The sequence below is a fragment of the Malaya genurostris genome, chromosome 2, assembly GCF_030247185.1.
Source record: "Malaya genurostris strain Urasoe2022 chromosome 2, Malgen_1.1, whole genome shotgun sequence".
NCBI lineage: Eukaryota > Metazoa > Arthropoda > Insecta > Diptera > Culicidae > Malaya > Malaya genurostris.
In genome coordinates, this window is record NC_080571.1 from 74171922 (window position 1) to 74195326 (window position 23405).

Here is a 23405-nt window from a genome sequence, read left to right on the forward strand (position 1 = left end):
TGTGCGTTTGGCTGTCAGCTTTCGTTTGTTTACTTGTTTGTGCGTTTGAAATTCTGCGTTTTATAAAATGTCGCGTATTGAAAAGGAAGTGAAAATTAAGGTTCTGGACACATGGTTAAGTGAGAAGGGTATTACTATGCGAAAATTGGCGAAGCGGTTTGGAATTCATCATGCCAGTGTTAAGACCATCATTAATAAGTTTGGGGAACACAATTCTTTGGATGAGCTAACAGGAAGAGGCAGAAAACCCGGCTCTTCCAACCCGAAACTGGACAAGAAAGTGGTATCTCTAATCATGAAGAACAAATCAATGTCAATATGGGATTTGGCCAAAAAAGCAGGAACAAGTGTCGGAATGATCCAGCGAAATCACCTGAAGACCTACAATAAGCAGAAAATCTCGAAACAAAGTGTAGAACAGAAGAAGCGAGCAGCATCAAGGGCCCGGAAATTGTATTCGTGTCTTTTGCAGTGTCCGGATGCATGCGTTTTAATGAACGATGAGACTTATGTTAAGGAGGACTCAAAAACCCTTCCAGGTCCACAATACTTTACTGTCGTCGTTGGGGAGGATGTGATCTGAGTGTTTCCAGAAGAGATTGCTGACTTTATATAAGAAGCATAGTACACCTCCCCTCTTTTGGCCGGATTTAGCGTCGACTCACTATGCCAAAACCACTTTCAATTGGCTTGTGGAAAAAGGTATTAATTTCTTTGAGAAAAATATCAACCCACCAAATTGTCCTCAGCTTCGACCCATTGAACGTTACTGGGTAATCGTGAAGAGTGTCTTCAAGAAGACTGGTAAGGCAGCTGGGAACATGCAGGAGTTCAAAAAAATTCGGGCTCAAGCGTCCAAAAATTGCGATGCAACACTTGTCCGGAACTTGATGAAGAGCGTTCGATCAAAAGTTCGAAAATTCGTGAAGGAATAACTTAAATTTCATCCGGTTTTCATTATGCTCAAGTTTAATCTCGTTTAATAAAGAATCAATTTTTAGTTTGAAAAAATTATCGTTTTTTATCATAATTTGAAAGAAAAATTTGTGGATAGCTTATTTTCGATACACTCCTTATCACCACGAACATCCATTTGATACGTTTCATCTGCATTTTTCTTCTTATTAAAACAGAAAACTAAAACATTCCGTAAATGTTACTTAGTTGACACAAAATTGCTTATAATTAACACAGTGAAAAACAGATTAAAAAAAAAACAAAAAGCTGAACCTAACCTATTGAAACTATTGACATCAGCTGTTACTGTTCAGTACTCATATCAAAATCAGAGCCACCATTTGAAAACGGATCGAACTAATTTGTACAACCAAAATAATTTATTTTATGTTTGAGTTACCATGATTTTTATGAAGAGTAATTTCTATTATTTGCTATACCTTCGTTGTGTGTTATCATATTTGATATTGGACTCATGATTATTACCGATTTTTTAATTATTTTTTTTTATATGGGTCATTCCACCAATTTCCGACACACTTTTGTACCCATGCATCTTCCAATTCGATGAAACTTCAGAATATGATATTCTGAACCAAAAGAAGATGCCTGTTGTTCTTTTTATTGGGTGAAATCATTGCACTGATTTTCGGTGAACGAATGATATTTTGATAAAAAAAACTACAAGGATCAGCCCCATGGGGTTGTTCGAGCCATTGATGTGGAACAAGGCAAATCAAATTTCTAATGATCGACATTTTCAACTAATCGTCACACTTTTGAATCCGCAAATGCACGAGAGTCTGCTTAGATTAATCTTTATTAGGAACCAACACCGAACACGCGAACCCAGAATATAGACTCTATTTGTCGTGATTTGTATTTGTTTTGTAGTCGACGAAATTACAACAATAGCCCAAATGTATGCAATTATATTTTTGTGCATGCCTGTGATACGGATATCGATATTTGAGCTTCTCTTCACCAAGCTTGTGTTCAAGTTTTGTATGTAAGCAGTTATTTTTATAGCGTTTCTGTACCATTACTACCATAAATTCACCCTTAGGATGTTGCCAATTTCTCAAACGAAATGACAAAACATGGGATTTCATCCAATGGTTTGGAACGGGAAATTAGCGTGACAAAAATATTTTCACTATTAAATATTAGTTTTTGTAGTTAGTGTCTTCACAAAAGTTGTTATTATCAAATGGCGCTCCTTTTGATATGAAATATTACTAGGGTGGTCCTTATTTAGATTGAAATCTGAAATCTAACTTTCTTAATTGAGCTCAGAAGACTTACCCGAACAAGCAAAATGTTTAGTTTTAGATAATAATTAGAATAATTCATTGCTTAATTGATTTAATACATACCAAACCGTAATCAACTGTTGTCTTATGTTTTGTTTTGAATGTTAGCGATACGATCATTACGATAACGGAATGAAAATTAATTGAATCAGTTATTTTGGTAATAAATTAATTAAAATTGTTCTGCAAAAAATCTATTTTCGGGTGTAGTTTTTGTGTGTCTCATTTCTCGAATGGACAATGTATGGAACACTTGTAGGGCTAACTTGATACTATTATTTTGCTGAAGGAAGTATGTTGATACGTTAAGGCGTTTAAGAGTTATGCAAAGTTTTAGAGTTTTTTCAAGGTATTTTTAAGACTAATTTAAATGAGTTAAAAAAAACACCCTCCCAGTTTTCTCTTAAATGTTTACTTATATTATGAACTTTCAGTAGCCGTAGTTGACTAGTTTTTGATGAAAAAACAATCATAACTTTTTACTGGTAGCTCATATGAAAAAGCTTTACTCAGCAAAATTATGCGCAATATTTATTTCAACAACTCTTCCGAAGATAACTTTTCCATAGAACGTTTCACAAAAATGTTAGAACAAAAAAAATCGATTTTTCGGGAGCCACCCTACTCTTACCCGGGACAATTGATGTGACTCGGTCAAATGAAAAGCTAGAGAGGTGCTTTTTCAGCAAAGTTGCTCAAAATAAAATTTCCTACAACTTTATTGTACAATAAAATCATTTTTGAGCTCAATTAAGAAAGTTAGATTTCATATTGCAATCTAAATAAGGACTACCCTAGTAATATTTCATATCAAAAGGAGCGCCATATGATAACAAACAACTTTTGTGAAGACACCAACTACAAAAAACTAATATTTAATAGTAAAAATATTTTTGTCACGCTAATTTCCCGTTTCAAACCATAGTGCAATCTAGCATGACACAAGATCAGAGCATACCAATTAAATTAGCTTCAAATCGTTTTATGGCACTTTCTGTCTTGCTGTCTAGCAACAACCTACCTCTAGCATGCTTCACGTAGGACTTAAACGATAGCTATAATTTTGCTTATATTTATAGCTTCGCGTGTTTCGCTTTTGCATCGATTGACCAATCAGAGCGATACTTTCCCTTTGATATAGCGCTTACTCCTTCAAAACCGTCGAATAGGACACTGCTAGCTATTAATTAACATTTCAATGATATACAATTAAAAATACATGGCTATGAACATGCAAATCAATACGAAGAAATATTTTCAATCAAATGGTGATATAATATCAATAATTGATGCAAAATTGACTGAGCTGTAATTGTTCAAAACCTGACCACATTTCTACGTGTACTTTTCTTGAGTTTTTAATTTGCACCCCTATATAGAAAACAAAAATGTGTTCCACATTAAAAAACAACACTTCAAATTCGATTTTTTTACCATAAAATTTAATGCAAAACTCTTACAACATATATATTTCTATGTAAAAATGTCTCAGCTTTTTGATAAAAATATTTTGAAAATGGAAAAACAATGATAAAATGCATAAGTTTCACATTTTTAAAAAAAAAAATACACTTTTTCTTCTTTTTCACCAACTTTATTTTGAATTTATCATTTTTATTCGATTTTTCGTTCTTTTTTACATAAGAATCAATCTTGAAAAAAATAAGTATATAGTTTTCGCTACTCGAACCGACGCGTAGAAATATTTTCAAACAGTAAATAAAATTTGTTCAAAATTCAATGATGTAGAAACAGGTCGGGCAAACATATTTGCTTTGTGTTAGTGAAATCAACTTTGGATAAGTAAAACTAAAAACACGTGCATGCTTTCGTCATACATTTCGAACTAGTTGGCATTGAATCCACGCATTTAACACGTATGTTGCCATACGAGTACCGAATTATTTACAAAGTTTTATACCGTTTTCGTTTTTTAACACCCTAAACAACAACTCATAAAAAAGAATGAATGAACAAACTCGCATGGATGCGTCGGGCGACCCGAGAAAACTTTCAGAGCGAAACTACGCGATTGGAGTCCGATCTAGAGCGACCTCAGGTTGCTAAAACAAACATATCAAACATGGTTTGTGCGACTCTGGGTCAGCTTTCGGGCTGCTCTGATCAATAAACGAAAACGGTATTAGTTACCAACGCAAGCAAGCTATGCGGTCTGCACCACCTGTATACACCACATTGTTCAAAATTGGTAGAGCTGTTGATATTCGAAACTTGAGCACGGTTGGTACGATTCTATCTTCATATTTAGAATGACATATAACACAAAGACGTAGTCCTACGTCATAAAGAATTATATTTTAGATCATGACGATTAGTGCCATCATGTTTTAAGTTAGTACAATTTAAATTAAGCTGGATCATTTTGTAAATCGTTTCAATCCACAGAAATCTCAGGTATTGAACGATGGTTCGTTCAAATTCGGTGCAAAGACGAGGTTTTCCTGCAGTGGACGGGCTGCCGGTTACTACGCGGACGTCGAAACAGGCTGCCAAGTGAGTGTTTGATTACGGGTTTGATGGAGTTTATTAGGGATAAATTCAACTAGAATCTTAAAAAGCCATTCCAACTACCTAAGAAAATTTCATTTCTTTCTGGGGTCCTCGGAACCCCATTATTCGATTAATCTGCTTCTCGTTTCACCGAAACAGATATACCACATGTGCGACGGATTGGGTAGACAGTTCAGCTATTCGTGTCCCAACACTACACTGTTCCAGCAACGAATGCTAATCTGTGACCATTGGTATATGGTCAACTGTTCCAAGGCCGAAAGCAACTATGCAGCGAACCTGCTAATCGGTATATTTGAGGTATTTCTTGAGACGCTTCCCTAACACCGTTGTTTTCCATATCATTTAGGTCAACGGGACAAACCATTCGTGGCGGAAGATGAAAATGAGATCCGAACTCCTAGACCGGACCTCCTGGATCGACCATACTCGGCCAGTTTCGCCGGAGAACCGATCATGTACAATTTTATCAAGGTCGGTTGATTTTACGTGGTCAATTGGGTTCTGGTACTTAATAGTGCGTTGTTTTATTTCAGACCAATACCCAGGCTCCGCAAAACGCTATCGCCTTGGACAAAAAACTTTCCACTAAGGTTCCGTCCACCAAAGGAAGACCGTCGGAGATCTTCGAAGAAAGTGCCAGTAATCATGGTCTTCCGATCCATTGGAATACTCGTTATGCCAAAGAAGACACGGAACAGGAAAAGGTAGATCAAAAACAGGCTTTGGATGATTTGGGATCAACGGCGATTCCGTTGAACTCCGATGAAGAGCGACTTCAAAATAATAAAGTCAATGGCCGAAGAGATGTCACGGAGGACGAGTCCAAAGATGAAAGTAGAAATACTGCTCGGTTTGCTTCCAGCGAAAATCGTACCAGTAAAGTGGTAAATCCTAGCTCGAGTGGACTTTATACGAACGCTGTCAACGTGAAGGTTCCGTCCATCAGATACGAGCCGCCGTTTACTCCAGAGGAACAATCGAAAAAAGAAACCAACCGAAAGGATACTCTGGGACCCGAGTTTAAGCCTTTTGAGTCTGTTTTGAATTTCAATAAGAAAGGCAATCGGAAGGACTATGATTTCTCCAACTTTTTCACTAGAAATGGCAGCTTCAGAAATACTGTACCGACAACTAAATCCACTGTGGCAACAACTACTACAGTGAGACCAACCACTCGATCGACAGTTAGTTCGACTAGATTTAGTACTTTGGCTCCAGTTACGTCTAGATTTACGACAACCACTCGTCAACCGAGTTTTTCAACAGTCACTACAACCAGCACAACACAAAGACCGGTAGTGCTTGTGCCTAATCTACAACTACCGAACACTAACCCAGCGCAGTTCCTGCCGAGGACAAGTTCCGGTTTCCAGCCTTTGGTGATTACTACAACCACTACAAGTGCCCCTTCGACAACGGTCACTGCTCCAACAACGGCTCTGCCACGAATTCTTTCCGATCCACGACAATCGAACCGTCCACCGACCACCATCCTGTTCAACGCTCCAGCTGCCACAGCTGGATTGTTCGAAAATAGATTTGCACTTCAAAGACCAGCGGTTGTTCAAGCTTCCGTTCCGGTTCCGTCCTCGGAGATTCTACCGCCCTTCGAAAACCTTGCCAATTACGACAACATCAAAAGCCAATACGTGAACCAAGCAATTTTCACCAGACAACCGATAACCAACGAACCATCAGCGGGGCCCATCAACAGTGGAATCGATAAGTTACGGGAAGAACCGGTGATTCAAGTTCGCAAAGACAACATCCCGCGGCCGTTCAGCGTTCCAACTCCGTCCAATGAAATTCTTCCGCCGAAGAAAGACTACGTTTTCTACGATGACGCCACTACCCAAGGACCTCCAATCTACTACCAGTGGAAGTGGTCTATTCCATCCTTCGGACTGGATCCCCCACTGGATGCTCCACTCACGGACGAGGAAAAACTACTGTCCCAGTTGAATCCAACATCGGCGGAAAATTCTTCCGACTCATCCCGTGAACACAATCAAACCGCGCGCTCAATTTCTTCCGAAACCGGAAACCTCGGTGAAAACCAACCATCGTCTTCCTTGGTTCAGCTAAATAAACGACGAGTTCAACCACCGGCGCACAATTATCTGGAACTTCGGAAGAATCTCGCCATTCCGGATTTTACTTTCCCGCTGGAAAGCGAAGTCGGACCGCGAAATATCTACGAACACGATGGAGCGGTGAATTCGTTCCAAATCAAAATTCCGTCCTATGCCCGCAGTGACGACAGCAACACGACGTGGTACGGCGAAAATGCCAAGTGTCCCCACTGCCATCCAGTTTTCCTGAGGCCCGGGAGTTGTGAACCGTGCGTCAAAATCCGACGATGAATAGTCCATTCCTTTATCCCGCGTAGTTTTTTTTTTGTCCCTTACAACCACCTTCCCCAATCCACTATCCACTGTCCGACGGCTAGGTTAGCTAGCTAAGGTGCTGCTTCAGTTAGTCTTCTGTCTGCGGTTGTAGACGCATTCCCATCTAGTTCCATTTTAGTCCCCAGTCCAGTAAATGCATTCGAATGTTAGGATTAAGACTTGCTCTGCTCTCTGCTTGGAGGTGCTCTCCGGGGGACAGGATCATTCTGCAGATCACGGTTTCACCGTTTATTTATTCCCAATTCCCCTGTGAAGTTCAAAGCAAACCATCCCGCTCAACTAATAGCTAAGCCAACAGAACACCAGAAAAAACAGAAACCGTACGATTATCTCCAGAACGATCTGCTCGTCCAGCCGAGCAGGGCACTCGTTTTTAATTAGTAACAGAGATTACTTCAAATTGTAAATACACCGTCTGTAAGTATTCATGAAAATAAAAACAACAGTTGTGTAGAAAACAATAGACATTTTGACAAGTGAGTTTCACTGGCATGTCGATGACGAATCCTAGAGAAAGGGGTTTTGTTTTCAGACGCACTCGGTACTAAGGGGGCAGCCAGAATGAGCGCGGAACGCTTAGCGAAGCAATGCATAGTACTGTTAGTGCATCGTATTCACTCTGACAGGTTTGCTTTGATCAAATATAACTTGTTCCTACGCACCAGTTGACGCTTGCACTCTGGCATTGACCTAAGTTCAGCAATTACTAGAAACTGAAGGACGAAAAACATACGAAAGTTGGTCAATGGTAAGTAGTATATTATCACATCACATAATTTTTGATTCAAAAAGAAATAATCGAAATCAATAGGTAAGTAGAACGGTTGAAATATCGTGACTACTGAATGTTTAGAAACTTTCACGTTGTCTGCCATGAATTTCATCATGATTTCGGATCATTGTTGGTAACAAACTTCCATGAATAAATAACATAAATCGCAAAATAAACAAGATTTCGGGAGTTTTTCAAATATATTATTCGAAGTATTCTTCCTTTGATTAGGTACATTTCTTACAGCGATTCAATAGTGATTCAAATGCGTTCTCCAGCTCATTTTGCGGAATAGCCTCTAATGCTCGTGTCGAAACCGTTTTGGTGGTCTCAACATCTTCAAAACAGCATCCTTTCAACTTCAACTTTGTAAATAAGGAGAAGTCACACGGCACCAAATCAAGTGAATACGGAGGGTGGTCCAACACACAAACTTGATCTCGGGCCAAAAACTGACGATTGATTTGTGACTCGGTGCATTGTCATGCAACAAGCACCATTTCTCTGGATCGCGATATTCGGATCGAGTACGACGGACTCTGGCCACCAAATACTTAAAAAATTTCGATATGAAATGCGACAGTGACCATTCAACCAGTTGGAACGAAGTGTTTGTGGATGATGCCTTTGTTATCGAAAAACGCGATAAGACTAGTTTTGATTGTTGAAGAAGAATTTCGCCTATTTTTTGCTTGTGGGGAGTTTTTTTGACTTCCATTCCAAACTTTGGAACTCAAAGACTGTCCCAGAAAGTATGGACGCACTTTGATTGCGCTGTAAATAATTCACAAGTGTTAGATATTCAAATTTTTTTCGATATACTGATAGTATTAGACTACAACAACAGAATATTATTCTCAACATTTGCTACGTAGCCATTGTAGACTAGCTGGCGCACCTTCTTGCGAACGTTCCTCATTAAATTCCGTACAGACTTCTTTGTGACAAGTTTTGACACTTTTTTCCAATCTTTTTTGAACTGTTGAATGGTTTCGGCTGCCGAGACATGTTTCCTAAGATGTGCCTTCGTTAATGCCCAAAATTCCTCAATTGGTCGAAGTTGTGGGCAATTTGGTGGATTCATGTCTTTTGGGACGAAAGTGACATTTTTGGTAGTATACCATTCTACCGTTGATTTCGAGTAGTGGCAAGAAGCAAGATCTGGCCAGAAGACAACAGGATCCTTGTGGCTTCGAATCATGGGTAGAAGTCGTTTTTGTACACATTCCTTGATGTATATTTTGCTGTTAATTGAAGCAGTGGTGATGAAGAGTTCCGAAATCTTACTGCAGTTACAAATTGCTTGCCAGACCATAGCTTTCTTAACAAATTTTTCGACTTCAATCGATGTCTCGGACTGGTTTAACACTTGCCCTTCTCGCACCGTATAATATTGTGGTTCAAATTTCAAATTTTCAGCAAGAATCGTACTGTACAGCTTTCGAACCCTCGCACAGTGATGCCTGTCCATACAAAAGTTGGCAAAATTATAAATACGTCGATAAACGTCAGCTGGATGATATTTTATTAATAATTTGAGGTCTCTGAATATATTTCCATTTTGATAATGTATGAAAAACTATTCGATCCACCTAAAAGTGACATGATGTACTGTTCGCTATGGACCGGAAAATGGCGACTTTTTTTTAATAAATTAACTTGTGAATTTTTATTTATTTCGTGATTGATTAGGAGCTTTAACTAATGTTTCAAATAATGATTAAATTTGATTTTTTCCTTATATCTTGAAAATATCAATCTTCTCAAGAAGGCTTATCTTAATATTTTTATTTTCTGATATGATGTAACACACAATTTTTTTTAAATAACTATTTATTGGAATATGAGTTAAAATTAAATTATTAAGATTTAAATTGGGTGTTGAGCCACAAGTGGTGACTTTTCAGCCCTATTATATATATGATTTGGTTGTTATGGTTATGAGAACAGCATTTGCTTCCGCAATTCTGAGATTTTTGTGTTGGGAAAATTCTAAACCTACTTGTATTGTGTAATGGGGAAAAGTTGTAACATACAACTGATGTAGTTTATTGCACTATAATTGAAGAAGGGAGAGTAACTATCAAAATGGTGTTTTTTATGTTTTTATCAAAAATACTAATTTTTGGAAAATTCTCTGCATTTTGCATTTTTAAAGCTTCTCGACTTTATGAAAGAACACAAACACAAGTACAAAAAAAAAATTGGTTGAATACTACCGCTTTACTAATAATAGTGGATTTTAATTATGTTAAAGTATCTTATTAAATTATGTAAAATGAAAAAAAGACGAAAAATTGACGCTAAGCAAACATGCATAAAGTGGTTTTCGTGGTTCGAATTTGGGAATTTTTATATGGACTACAAGAAAGTTCCGGAGAACAGAAAAAGTGCATGTGGTGGGATCAACTGGGCGCTATTTTTTATGAGCTACTCAAATGCGTTTGGACAGAGCATTGCATGAAAAGCGGTCGAGGCATAGTATTTTTGCTTCATGACAACGCAAGACTCCATGCTTCGAAAGTTGTAAAAGTTTTTTTTTTATAATCGCTGCAATGAAAAGTTCTGCCCCAGCCGCCATTTTTTATCAGACATTCTCCCATCCATGGCGCATAACTTGTCAGGTCAGTTTCAAAAACTACGACACCACCAAAAATTGGGTCGATTCATTCGTCGAATTCTGAGGAAAAGGAATTTTTCAAACGTGGTATCCGAGTCTTAGTGGTGGTATAAAACGATGGACTATACTTTGAAAAACGATGGACTATACTTTTAAAAACGGTACTACAATGATACTCTCACTAAAACTCATGAAACTTCAATAATTTATTTAAACGCCTGATATATTATAAATAGATTTATATAACGACATTTATACAACTATTTTATGTTGTATATGTTGTAAATATTCTGATTTCATTTATCATAAAGCTGTTTATTTAAATTTTACTGACACCGACTTCAGTTACAAAAGTCTGGCCCTTGTTTCTGGGATTTTTATTGTCGACCCCGCAAACTATTGAAAATAACCTTTAAGGTGCAGAAATGTGCAAGATCGCATAGTGGTTTCTGAAAAGAGAAGGAAAATGCTTTAAAATCAAATACTACTGAACAATGGCAGCCCTTTCCTACCTATATAGAACTCTAACCGCAAAAAATCGTCATTGTGATTTCTGCTCCTCCGTCAGTGTGAGCGGGACAAACTTTGCACAGACCATTGTTTTGCTCAAATCCTCGTGAAGAATGAGACGAATCGTTTCTTTGTCGATAGTTCAAAGCTTCTTGTATCAGTTTTAAAGAAGCATTTCGATCATTCGCAACATAATCAGGAGCATTTTCAATTATTTCAGATGTGCGAGCTAAAATTGGGCTTCTTTCACGTTCGTCATCCTCTAGCGACACTCAACCCTTCAAGAAACGTTTGTGCAACAAAAAAAAAACATTTGCTCGAGACAAGCACTGATCGCCGTACACTTGTTGCATCAATCGGAAAGTTTCTGGTGCACTTTTACCAAGCTTTTTGTTTAATTTAATGACCACTCCTGCGGTTGATTAAAATTTTAGCTATTTTCTGATAAGTGTGACCGAAAGAATAAAAGAATATGAATGAATTGAAATTTATTTGAAAAAATTTGCAATTTTCACAGCCGGTAGTGCTGTAATACCGTGCTGGTGGTGTAGTGATGTTAATAATAATAATAATAATAATAATAATAATAATAATAACAATAATAATAATAATAATAATAATAATAATAATAATAATAATAATAATAAAAATAATAATAATAATAATAATTATAATAATAATAATAATAATAATAATAATAATAATAATAATAATAATAATAATAATAATAATAATAATAATAATAAAAATAATAATTTTTTGTTTGTTTTATTATTGACATTTTACACGGTGTTTGCCGTGCATTCATGTCAGAGAAGGGTGTTTTTGTGTATGTGGTGTTGTGTGAGTGTGTTATTGTGTGTTTATGCTACAGCGCAAGTTTTCATCACTTTTACTTTCATTTTCTTCGTTTCGAATCTACCTATTTTTCTCTACTTCTCTTCTACCTCTTCCGTTATTGTCTTTCTGCTTTACATGTTTTGATTTTCATCTTGAATTTACTTTTGCCATTTCCCCATCATCTTCGTTTATATTTCCATATACATTTTGACTTTCTTCTTCTTCCTTTAATTTTTATTCTTCATCTTGAGTTTAATTTTAATCTTCTCCGCTTCGTCTCGTTTATATTTCCGTATGCATTTTCACTTTCTTCTTCTTCTTTTCAACTTGATCATCATCTTCAATTTACTTTTATCATCTCCCCTTCATTTCGTTTACATTTCCGTATACATTTTGACTTTCTTCTTCTTCTTCTCAACTTAATCATCATCTAGACTTCATCTCTGTATTTCTGATTTAATTTTTCCCCTAAGCCTCTTTAATCGAAACTGTTCCAGCCACTTTTGATCTACAATTTGTTGTTTAATTTTGTTTCACGTAGGAAGTTTAGCAACTGGATTGCTTGTTCATCGGTGTTTCCCAGAGCTTCATATAGACTGCTGCCGATGTTGTATTTTCTTCGCTCTCCATCGTACTTCCTACATTCGAGGATAATATGCCGCACCGTCAGCTCTACACCGCAACATTCGCAGTTCGGCGGTTCTTCTTTTTTCAGCAAGAAGGTGTGGGTCAGCCGTGTATGGCCAATCCTCAGCCGTGTAAGTTGACGCTGTTCCGCAGGGCTGCCGCGATCGGTCCACCTAAGCGTGTCGCGTTTGACCTCCCTCAGCTTCACGTCTCTCGCTTCAAACCACTGCCTCTTCCATCGGAGGCGAATCGCCTGCTTTGCTGCCCTTGCAGCATCTTCCGCTGGAATTGGGATATTGGTGACAGGTTGTGTTTTGCCCTCGTTAGCCAATCGTTCCGCCTCCGTGTTTCCGCTGATGCCAGTTCGATCTCTTGTATCCACGGGTGGCGAGAATGTCCTGCTTCTAAGGCCAGGAGACAGCTAGCCGAATCGGTCATGATCACCACTTCGTTGCGAACATTCGGTATAGAGAGTGCCATTTTAATGGCGTATGCCTCTGCTGAGAAGACACTGCATTCTTTCGGAAGACTGTATTTCTGGGCTATCCCGACATTGTAGAATGCTGCCCCTACCGTGTCTTCACACTTGGATCCGTCAGTATAGATGACGGTCGAATGGCGGAAACGAGTGTCTAGTACTTGCCGAAAGATCGGATGAACTTTCTGAGGTGGATCTCCTGCGCGAACATTTTCCTTCACCTCCCACACAATCGCCGGCTCTCGTGCGTTCCATGCACGACTACTCTGCCGTGTGAGTTGGCCGATAACAGGAAGAGGTGAACCGGTTAGTTCTTCCAGCCGGTCTGATGCTCGCTGGATCAGGGGAAGGGTACCGTTATTCCGGTTATGCGAATATATTCGGATGGCTGTTCGCACTGAACAGAACTGTTTTGAACCGATTTTCACAAATCTTGATTTGGATTAAAGTTCATACTGTTTTTAAAGCTACTGTAAAATTTCATCCGGATCCGACTTCCGGTTCCGCAGTTACAGGGAGATGATTGTCAACGTTATCAAATCGCCATATAGAGTGACAATATGTACAACACCGAAAGAAGAAGAAAACACAAAACGAACAAGGCGTGCTTTGTTCTATTTCGTACACGTTGTGTAGTGGTGTCATTAATAATAATAATAATAATAATATTAATAATAATAATAATAATAATAATAATAATAATAATAATAATAATAATAATAATAATAATAATAATAATAATAATAATAATAATAATAATAATAATAATAATAATAATAATAATAATAATAATAATAATAATAATATTATTAATAATAATAATAATAATAATAATAATAATAATAATAATAATAATAATAATAATAATAATAATAATAATAATAATAATAATCCTACTACATGCTTTATGCTGCTGATTCATACTGTTTATCTAGACTTAAATATGCAGAAGTATGAAATAGCAAGTCTAGGTTTAACTAGGTTCGAAACTGTTCCAATTTGGAGGTCATATTCGTTGCTGGCAAACAAACAAACTTCGGCTGTTCCGGTCATCTGAAGTCGGTTTCAGAAGAATTGGAAATGGTGATTAAAAACTGCAAACAGGATCTCACTCATTTTCCTTCAAGATGGACAAATCGATTTTCACTTATTTCAACTTATAGGTTAAAAAAAGTCTTACAGTTTCAAACGGAGTTCCTAAATTTGTTGAGGATGCCATTTCCGGTTCCGGAACTGCAGGGTAAACAGGATTTGCAGAGTTTGTTAGATTAAGTACGAACAAACTTTCCTGTTTCTATTCAATGAACAGTTGTTTTTGCGAATTCCACAGTAATATTTTTGATGTTATGAGTAATATGAGAAAGGCATCATTACACCACTAGGTGGATTGAAACAGATTTTTAACCATATGTTTGACACTCAATATAGTCGTAATAGTCAGGGAATAAAAAACATTATTGAGAAATCATATACACATCAATACAGAGACACTCCGAACTGACATGTTATGACGTGGTTCTATGGACTGAAATTACACACTTCAGTCTTATGTTCAAATCATTCGATATCAAGTGTGACTTTTCGTACATGTCATATTTATGCGCCACAAATGCAGTGTACTTTATGTAGTATATATAAATGTATAAATCGAACAAATTTTCGACCTATATTGTCTTTCTTTTTCAATCTATTAATGTTTCAAAATTGTTTATCCGATAGTGAAAGTACACCGTTCGGCAGCCTTAGAAAATTTATTTAGAAAATGATTGACTTTGTTTTGAATTGAAAAAATGTTGTTATTTAAATTGATCTGCACATGATCGGAGTCCGCAATACTTGAAATCTCATGCCGTTTGAACAGTAGCTGCCAACTAGGTCTGATTTGAGTAATAAATATCAAAACTGAAAATGTCATCATAAGTAAGTACCTACAACAAGACTAAAGCTCTGAAAAATGAACCAACCCGCTTTGGAAGATCGAAATCATCTGTGTATTGCCGCAATCGAAACGAACTGGTAAGCCTAATTGAATGCACAGCAGCGTGTTTTTTTTTCTCATGCATCAGAAAATCAGAATCTGCTTCGGAAGCCTCGCAAAATATTAGTATACATTCATAGCGTTAATTTAAATACCGACCGCGGCGCTCTCATTCAACGCCAGCCCGCCGCATAACCTGACAGGTTCGCAGATATTCCCGCGGTTGAGCTGATAAACATGAAATGATGATGTCGGTTAAGGTGTTCGTTCGTCCGACTGTGGACTGTGGGGATGTTTGACACAACGCTTAAGTCGCTGGAGGCATGATTTCGAGTTTAACCTGACTCCGATCCTCCGTCGACCTATGACTTTTTTTTGCACACCAACCAAAAAAATCAAAAAATGCTCACATTTGGATTTCGTCATTATGGCGAACCATCCTCGCTTCGGTCGGGGCTTCCGCGAGCGATCGCTGCGTGACTTGGGTTTTGAATAATCAGCTCGACCATCGGACGCGCGTACAATGTTGAAGCTCCTCGGTTATCAGCGGTCGGTGAGGATTCTCTTGTGGACTTTAGAATATTATTGTAGAAATGATCAAGTTGTGTTTCGGTGAATTGATTGCTACGTGATTGGGGTTTCATTTATTCGGAAGATGATTCCCGAGATTGTTCATTTTTTTTCTCAACAAGAAGGTAATTTAGTGCTTAAGCACGTCTCGAACATGTTTATACGGAAGGAGACGGCTTTATTTTTTGTTTTTGTTGGGATGGGGTATTTTCGGTTTGGTTACGTCGATGAGAAAATATGCAGAATTGCTCACAGACAAACTCGTAGTAGTTATGCAAGATAGCTTTATACTTTTTCAAACTAGTCAATTTTTTTTTTTTCCCAATAGTATAATATATATTTTCAGGCACACTGCTTAAGCTCTAAGATGCCAAGGGTATTTCCTAATCTTAATTAACGACTAACTTAAAACTAGAATAGTATCATTAGATTATGTCGTCTAGAATTTTTGAAAAAAGCTTTTAGCTGGTATTCGGCAGGTGTCGGTGAATTGAATATTGCATGAATTCCAAATGGTGCTATATATGGCCGCTTCCTTTCGGTTCGTGTGGGTCCGCGGGAAACACCCCCAGGCTACGAAGGCCCGGCGGGTGGCCCGCATGCTGGTCATCGTCTGGAGCGTAGGACCGTAGGCGGTGATGGTGATGTTACGAAGAGATGAGAAAATAAAAAAAGTAAATATTGTGAAAACCGAGGTAAATAGGGGGTATGGAAACAAAATGTTTGAAAACTACAGAGATCTAATTAGTTGCCATCGAGATGGTGAAGAGACATGGAAGGGGGGAACGAAAAGTTAGTGACAAAAAAAGATCTTGTTAGTTCCAATGAAGATGGTGGACAGGGACGGTGATCGAGAGAATCGAGCGGATGTTAGTGTCGAACCTGTAGGTGGAGATTATACTTTCTGAGCGAGGTATAACAGATTACACTTGGATATTAATGTGTTTGAGGTACTGGTATATAAGAAGCATATAAGAGATATCCCGACTAGCCAACACATCTCGGACCGGAACTTCAGGTGGTCTACCTCGGGCCCTTAGGGAGTCCTTTAATAAAGACCTGGCGTCACGATACTCCGTACACGTCCATACGACATGCTCGATGTCCTGATAACCGTCACCACAAGCGCAGAGACCGCTCTCCACGATTCCAATACGCCGGAGATGTGCGTTGAAGGTGTAATGGTTTGACATGAGCCGAGACATCACACGAATGAAGTCACGACTCACGTTCATCCCCCTGAACCAAGGTTTCGTCGATACCCTAGGGATAATGGAATGCAGCCATCGTCCCAGTTCGCCATTGCTCCATGAAGTTTGCCAACTTTCGAGAGTTTTCTGACGAGAGATACTGAAAAATTCATTGAAGCAGATTGGTCTTTCATAAATATCACCTTCTAATGCGCCCACCTTAGCCAATGAGTCTGCCTTTTCATTGCCCGGAATGGAACAATGCGAAGGGACCCAGACTAACGATATTAAATAAGACCGTTCAGATAAAGTTCTCAAATGTTCCCGTATTTTCCCCAGGAAATATGGGGGATACTTTCCTGGCTTCATTGCCCGGAGAGCTTCTATTGAGCTTAGACTGTCCGTGACTATGAAGTAATGGTCTTTGGGCAAGGTTTCAATGATCTCGAGGGTGTACTGAATAGCAGCTAATTCTGCGACGTAGACTGAAGCCGGATCACTGAGTTTGTACGAAGCGGTGATGTTCTGATTGAAGATTCCGAAGCCTGTGGACCTGTTGATGTTTGATCCGTCAGTGTAAAACATCTTTTCACAGTTGACTGTTCTAAATTTATTATAAAAAATATTTGGGGCCACTTGAGGGCGCACGTGATCCGGAATTCCACGAATTTCTTCTCTCATGGATGTGTCGAAAAACACAGTAGAATTAGTAGTATCCAAGAAATGAGCACGGTTGGAAACAAATGAAGAAGGATTAATATTCTGAGCCATGTAATCAAAATACAAGGACATAAAACGGGTCTGAGAATTGAGCTCGACAAGCCTTTCGAAGTTTTCAATCACCATCGGATTTAAGATATCGCATCGGATTAGCAATCGATATGAGAGATCCCAGAATCGATTTTTCAACGGTAAGACGCCCGCAAGCACTTCGAGACTCATCGTATGAGTCGACTGCATGCAACCTAAGGCAATACGCAAACAACGATACTGAATTCTTTCCAGTTTAATGAAATGGGTGTTCGCGGCGGATCGGAAGCAGAAGCATCCATATTCTATCACGGACAATATCGTTGTTTGGTACAACCTGATCAGGTCTCCTGGATGGGCACCCCACCACGATCCGGTTATTGTACGAAGAAAGTTGATTCTTTGTTGGCATTTTCGTTTCAGATACCTAATGTGACATCCCCAGGTGCCTTTGGAGTCGAACCAGACCCCGAGATATTTAAATGTGAAGACCTGAGCTATGGTTTCACCCCCTAGTTGAAGCTGTAATTGTGCTGGTTCTCGCTTTCTTGAAAATACGACCAGCTCAGTTTTCTCCGTAGAGAACTCGATACCCATTTGAAGAGCCCATGTCGACAAGTTGTCGAGGGTATCTTGTAATGGTCCTTGGAGATCGGCAGCTTTGGGTCCTATAATGGACACAACGCTGTCGTCGGCAAGTTGTCTTAGCGTGCAAGATGTGTTGATACATTCATCAATGTTGTTTACGTAAAAGTTGTATAAAAGGGGGCTTAAGCATGAGCCCTGAGGAAGACCCATGTAACTGAATCGTATTGTCGACAAATCACCATGTGCAAAATACATGTGTTTCTCGGACAATAGATTATGTAAAAAGGTGTTCAAAAACGGCGAAAGACCATGCTGGTGCAGCTTCTTAGATAGGATATTTATAGAAACTGAATCAAAAGCCCCCTTGATATCTAGAAATACTGATGCCATTTGTTCTTTACGAGCAAATGCCATTTGAATTTCGGTTGAGAGCAACGCAAGACAATCGTTCGTTCCTTTACCCCTGCGGAAGCCGAATTGTGTATCTGAAAGTAAACCATTAGTCTCGACCCAATTGTCTAGACGGAAGAGAATCATTTTTTCGAACAACTTCCGGATACAGGAAAGCATAGCAATCGGCCGATACGAATTGTGATCGGAGGCTGGTTTCCCAGGTTTTTGAATGGCGATAACTCTTACTTGTCTCCAGTCGTGTGGAACAATATTACCCTCGAGGAACTTGTTAAACAAATTCAGCAAGCGCCTTTTGGCAGAGTCAGGAAGCTTTTTCAACAAGTTGAATTTAATTCTGTCTAACCCCGGGGCCTTATTGTTACACGACAAGAGCGCAAGTGAGAACTCTACCATCGAAAACGGTGTTTCGTTTGTATTCGAAGTCGCGGCGCGGGATATCTTCTGTTCCGGAACAGAATCAGGACATACTTTTTTAGCGAAATCGAATATCCAGCGGTTAGAATATTCCTCGCTTTCGTTCGTTGTGTTTTGGTTGCGCATTCGTCGGGCTGTGTTCCAAAGAGTGCTCATCGATGTTTCTTTTGTTAATCCGTCAACAAACCGTCGCCAGTAACCTAGTTTCTTTGCTTTAACTAAGTTCTTCATTTGCTTATCTAGCGCTGCGTAATTTCTATAATTATCAGGTGTTCCATATTTTCTGAACTTTTTGAATGCTAAAGATCTTTCCGCGTTCAGTGATGAGCACTCTTTGTCCCACCACGGGTTGGGAGGACGAATGTTAGTATTCGCGCCGGGTATACGTTTCGTCTGAGCTTGAATCGCAGTGTCGAGAATCAAGCCAGCCATAAACGTATACTCTTCCTCCGGAGGAAGTTCTTGTGTTGTTTCTAGTTTCTCAGATATCGACATTGCGTAGCATTTCCAATCAATATTTCGTGTGAGGTCATACAAAACATTGATTGTTTCCGATGGTCTTAATCCGCTGGCGATTGAAATTACGATAGGCAGATGATCGCTACCGTGGGGATCAGGGATTACCTTCCACGTGCAATCCAACCGTAGCGATGTCGAGCAGAGGGATAAGTCCAGCGCACTTGGTCTTGCTGGTGGTGCGGGAATTCGTGTCATTTCTCCCGTATTCAAGATTGTCATATTGAAGTTGTCGCAAATATCATGGATCATAGCTGATCTGTTATCATCATGAAGACAACCCCATCCCGTACCGTGAGAGTTAAAGTCTCCTAAAACTAACGTCGGTGCGGGAAGAAGTTGCATGATACTGCTGAGCCAGTGGTACCCAACTGAGGCTCTAGGGGGAATATAGATGGAAGCAATACAAAGGTCCTTGCCTTTAATTGTGACATGACATGCGACAACTTCAATACCTGATATCGAGGGGAGGTTAATTCGAAAGAAGGAATAGCACTTTTTGATCCCCAAAAGTACTCCTCCGTAGGGATTATCTCGATCCAGGCGAATAATGTTAAAATCGTGGAAATTTAGTGATACATCAGAAGTTAACCAAGTTTCGCACAATGCAAATGCGTCACATTTCAGATTATTTACTAAGTATTTAAAAGGATATTTTCGGGATGATACTTCTACAGTTCCACTGTAAAACAGTGATCGAATCCTTGACCTCGTTCGAAAAATTAGCCATCGAAGGAAACGATTGCTGAGAGGAGGGGCCATTTTGCAGTCAGCTGCATCAAAAACATTTTAACTTTTGGCAGGAAAGTCATCAAAATACCTTTTAGGGGGTCAGAAATGTTGAAGACGGAAAATATAAAGTCCACAATGTCACTGAATTTTACAAGTCCAGCACTTGATGTGTTTTCTGGTTCCTTGGGGACTTTCGGGGTTTTGGGTGTCCCCGGAAGTGTTGGATATTCTTTCTCCGATTTCAAGTCTCCGGAACTAGGAGCTTTTGGCTTCTTCTTTTCGTTTTTTTTACCAACACTTCCTTCTGCTGTTACTTTTGGAGGGCCTTCAAGAGATATCTTCGAACCCTTTCTAGGGAGTTTAGGAGATGATATATTTTTCCTCTTCCTAAAACTACGAGGGACAGTTGAAGATGTACCTTCTTGAGGATCGTCAGAGTCGCAATCGTCCGCAGACAAACAGGTGTAGGGGTTCTGTTCAGGTGGTGTGGCGATTTTCAGCATTTCTGCGAACGATCGGTTTGATCGTTGCTTGAGAGATCGTTTCAAATGATCTCCACGCAATTTATACGCAGAACATGCTGTGAGGTCATGCGGGGCCGCCCCACAGTAAAGACACTTTTCAATGTCTCTGTCGCAAACGCCATCCGCATGACTCTCTCCACACTTCGAGCAGCGGGGCCGATTTCCACAATGGGAAGCTGTGTGTCCTAGTTGTTGACAACTAGTGCAATTCATCACCCGTGGTACGAAAAGTCGTACAGGTAGACGAACCCTGGCCAGGAGAACGAATTTCGGCAAAGCCGAGCCGGAGAAGGTCACCCGATACGAGTCCGAGAGGGGATAAGACTTTGTCCCATCCGCGGCGATCGATACTGAATGCAAACGTTTGCAGTCCAGTATCTTGACATTCTTAAGCAAGGGATCTTTAAAACATCCGACCCCATGTTTGAGAATGTCCTCGCATGTCAGACTTGGATCCGTGATCACTCCGTCTATCTCGACTTCGCGAGCTGGTATATAAACGCGGTAGTCCCGCGTAAAGTGATCGTTTCGCGCGATCTCATTAGCATGTTTCAGACTGGTCAACGAGACCCTGAGCTTATCGGGACGAATTTTTGAAATAAATTTCAATGTTGTATATTTCGACTCCAAGTCTTTAGATATTTTCAAAATATTAAGCGGTTTATTCTTCTCTTTGGTCCGAAAATAAACCACATAAAGGCCGGCCGAGGGTGAAGGCTCTTCGGGATACTGTTTAACCCGGTGAGTCTTACTATTTGGAGCAGATTTAAAATCTGTTTCCATTTTATCTTCGGGGGGCAGGGGAGAATTTAATGGACTTGCCATAGCGCGGTTGAGGTTCCGCGCAAATTATAGGGGGAGTCAAGATATAAGACGATAAAGGGACACGAAGGGAAAAAATATTATACTTAGCTAATGATCCGTAGCAACTCGGCCGCTGAGGCCAAGCGTTAGTTACAACGACCTCAGAGAATTAATATGCACACAGCACCGGTTCACGGCACCACACTAAACGTCGGTTCACTGTTCTTATTGTTTTAACACAATAGCACCCGGCACTGTCTAACGGTATTTATTGTTTATACTGTATTGATCTACTGCACAAGCTCACGAACAAAAGATCTGATATTAAATGACCTTGAAACGGATTAGAATGGATTAACGCACAGCTGCTCTAATGCAAACTACCATCCGATCGATACGACGGTCACGAAAGGAATGGAAACTAGTCAATTGAAATGGGTTGAAAGGCACTCTAGATGATGGTTTTCTTGTTTTTTATTTTTCTATTCGAAATTAACCGTGTTTTTTAAACGCATTATTAGAATCAGTGTTGGTGATTGCCGAAAATTTGACAGAAGCTGCTATATTGCTATCTATATTGTATACAACATTTTCAATCCGGTAGAAGATGCTACAAGAACTCGAGTCTCTCAATGCATAAACCGTGAGAGAATTTTGCTACATTTCTTCGCTCCACTTCTTACTCTGAGTATTTCACGCCCTTGAAAAAAATTTACATTCTCGTAATGATCGTTGCTGTGTGGAATTTCCCAAGAGAGAATCGCAACTTGACAATTATCGCAGAAAATCGAATCGATGATTCAACTTGATGATTCTCATACTAGGTTGCAATATTTCAAAACCCTTGTGTGGATCATTCACAGACATTTTCCTAGACACAACTTATACAAAGGTTATATGCACATAGTTAGAATAAGCGGCAATAGTAAAATGATTCTTTCGCAATTATCCACTGCCCATACAGAATCCGATCGCGAAACGAGAATAAGCGACCGTTTGTTGCTTCAGAGAGGATCCCCACAGCAGCGTGCTAACCTTTGATTCTCAGAAATGTCATCGAGATAAATTCGCTCTCGCACTGGTGTCGATTCTATGTTAAATGAGCCATGTCGGGTTTTGGTTGTTGCGATGATATACGTCTCTCTTTGATGAAACTCAATCAATCGTGTGAAGAGTTGCCAGTGAGCGTTCTTTGATACGATAAATGCCATCCTTGATTAGAATTGTAAAAAAGTATTATACATAAAATTGCCTTCGATAAAAATCTAAGCCTGGGATTGCTTTGGTTTGCTAATTCGATTACGATTGTTATTACCATAATATAAAATGGTTATGTGAATAATTTTTATGTAATTAAATCGGGGTAAGTATTATTTCATCGGTAGCCCAAAATTGTTCAGTATATAATTTTTACGAACGATTCATTTCATACAATATCTTTTTGCCTTTCTCATGAAGAAAGGTTATGCACTTGAAAAAACTGACAAGTAAAACAAGTTAAAAGTGTCATATACCTTATGATCAAAAAAGAACCGGAATTTTCATTTTAAAATTCCCGCGCTTGTCCAATCGGTAAACTTTTATTCTCTTAACGTTGGCAACACTTTTATACACATTCTGTCAAATTTTGACGCATATCATACGATTAGTTTTTGTTTGGCGTCTATACAAAGAAGTTGAAAAATTTTCGTACGACGATTTTTATAATGGATGAAAATTTAGAACAACAGCTCGCCTTCGAAGCGCCATTCGGTCGATTGTTGTACGGTTTCGACGTCATATTCATAGATCCACACCTCATCACCAGTTATGATGCATTCGATAAATGTGGGGTCACTATCTGCGTTGGAAATCATCTCTGTGGC

The 23405-nt window shown here is 39.1% G+C and overlaps 1 protein-coding gene across 3 annotated transcripts in view; it reads left to right on the forward strand.

Annotated features, from left to right (window-relative positions):
- Positions 1-7683, forward strand: part of LOC131427825 (putative mediator of RNA polymerase II transcription subunit 26) — a 99187-nt gene extending 91504 nt beyond the window's left edge. For all 3 annotated transcript variants that reach the window (XM_058591360.1, XM_058591359.1, XM_058591361.1), the window contains 4 exons: positions 4677-4784; positions 4941-5091; positions 5152-5276; positions 5339-7683. In XM_058591360.1, the coding sequence (XP_058447343.1) occupies positions 4677-4784; positions 4941-5091; positions 5152-5276; positions 5339-7168 (2214 nt within the window). In that variant the 3' untranslated portion in view covers positions 7169-7683. The remainder of the gene's footprint in view (positions 1-4676; positions 4785-4940; positions 5092-5151; positions 5277-5338) is intronic.
- Positions 7684-23405: the final 15722 nt, after the last annotated feature.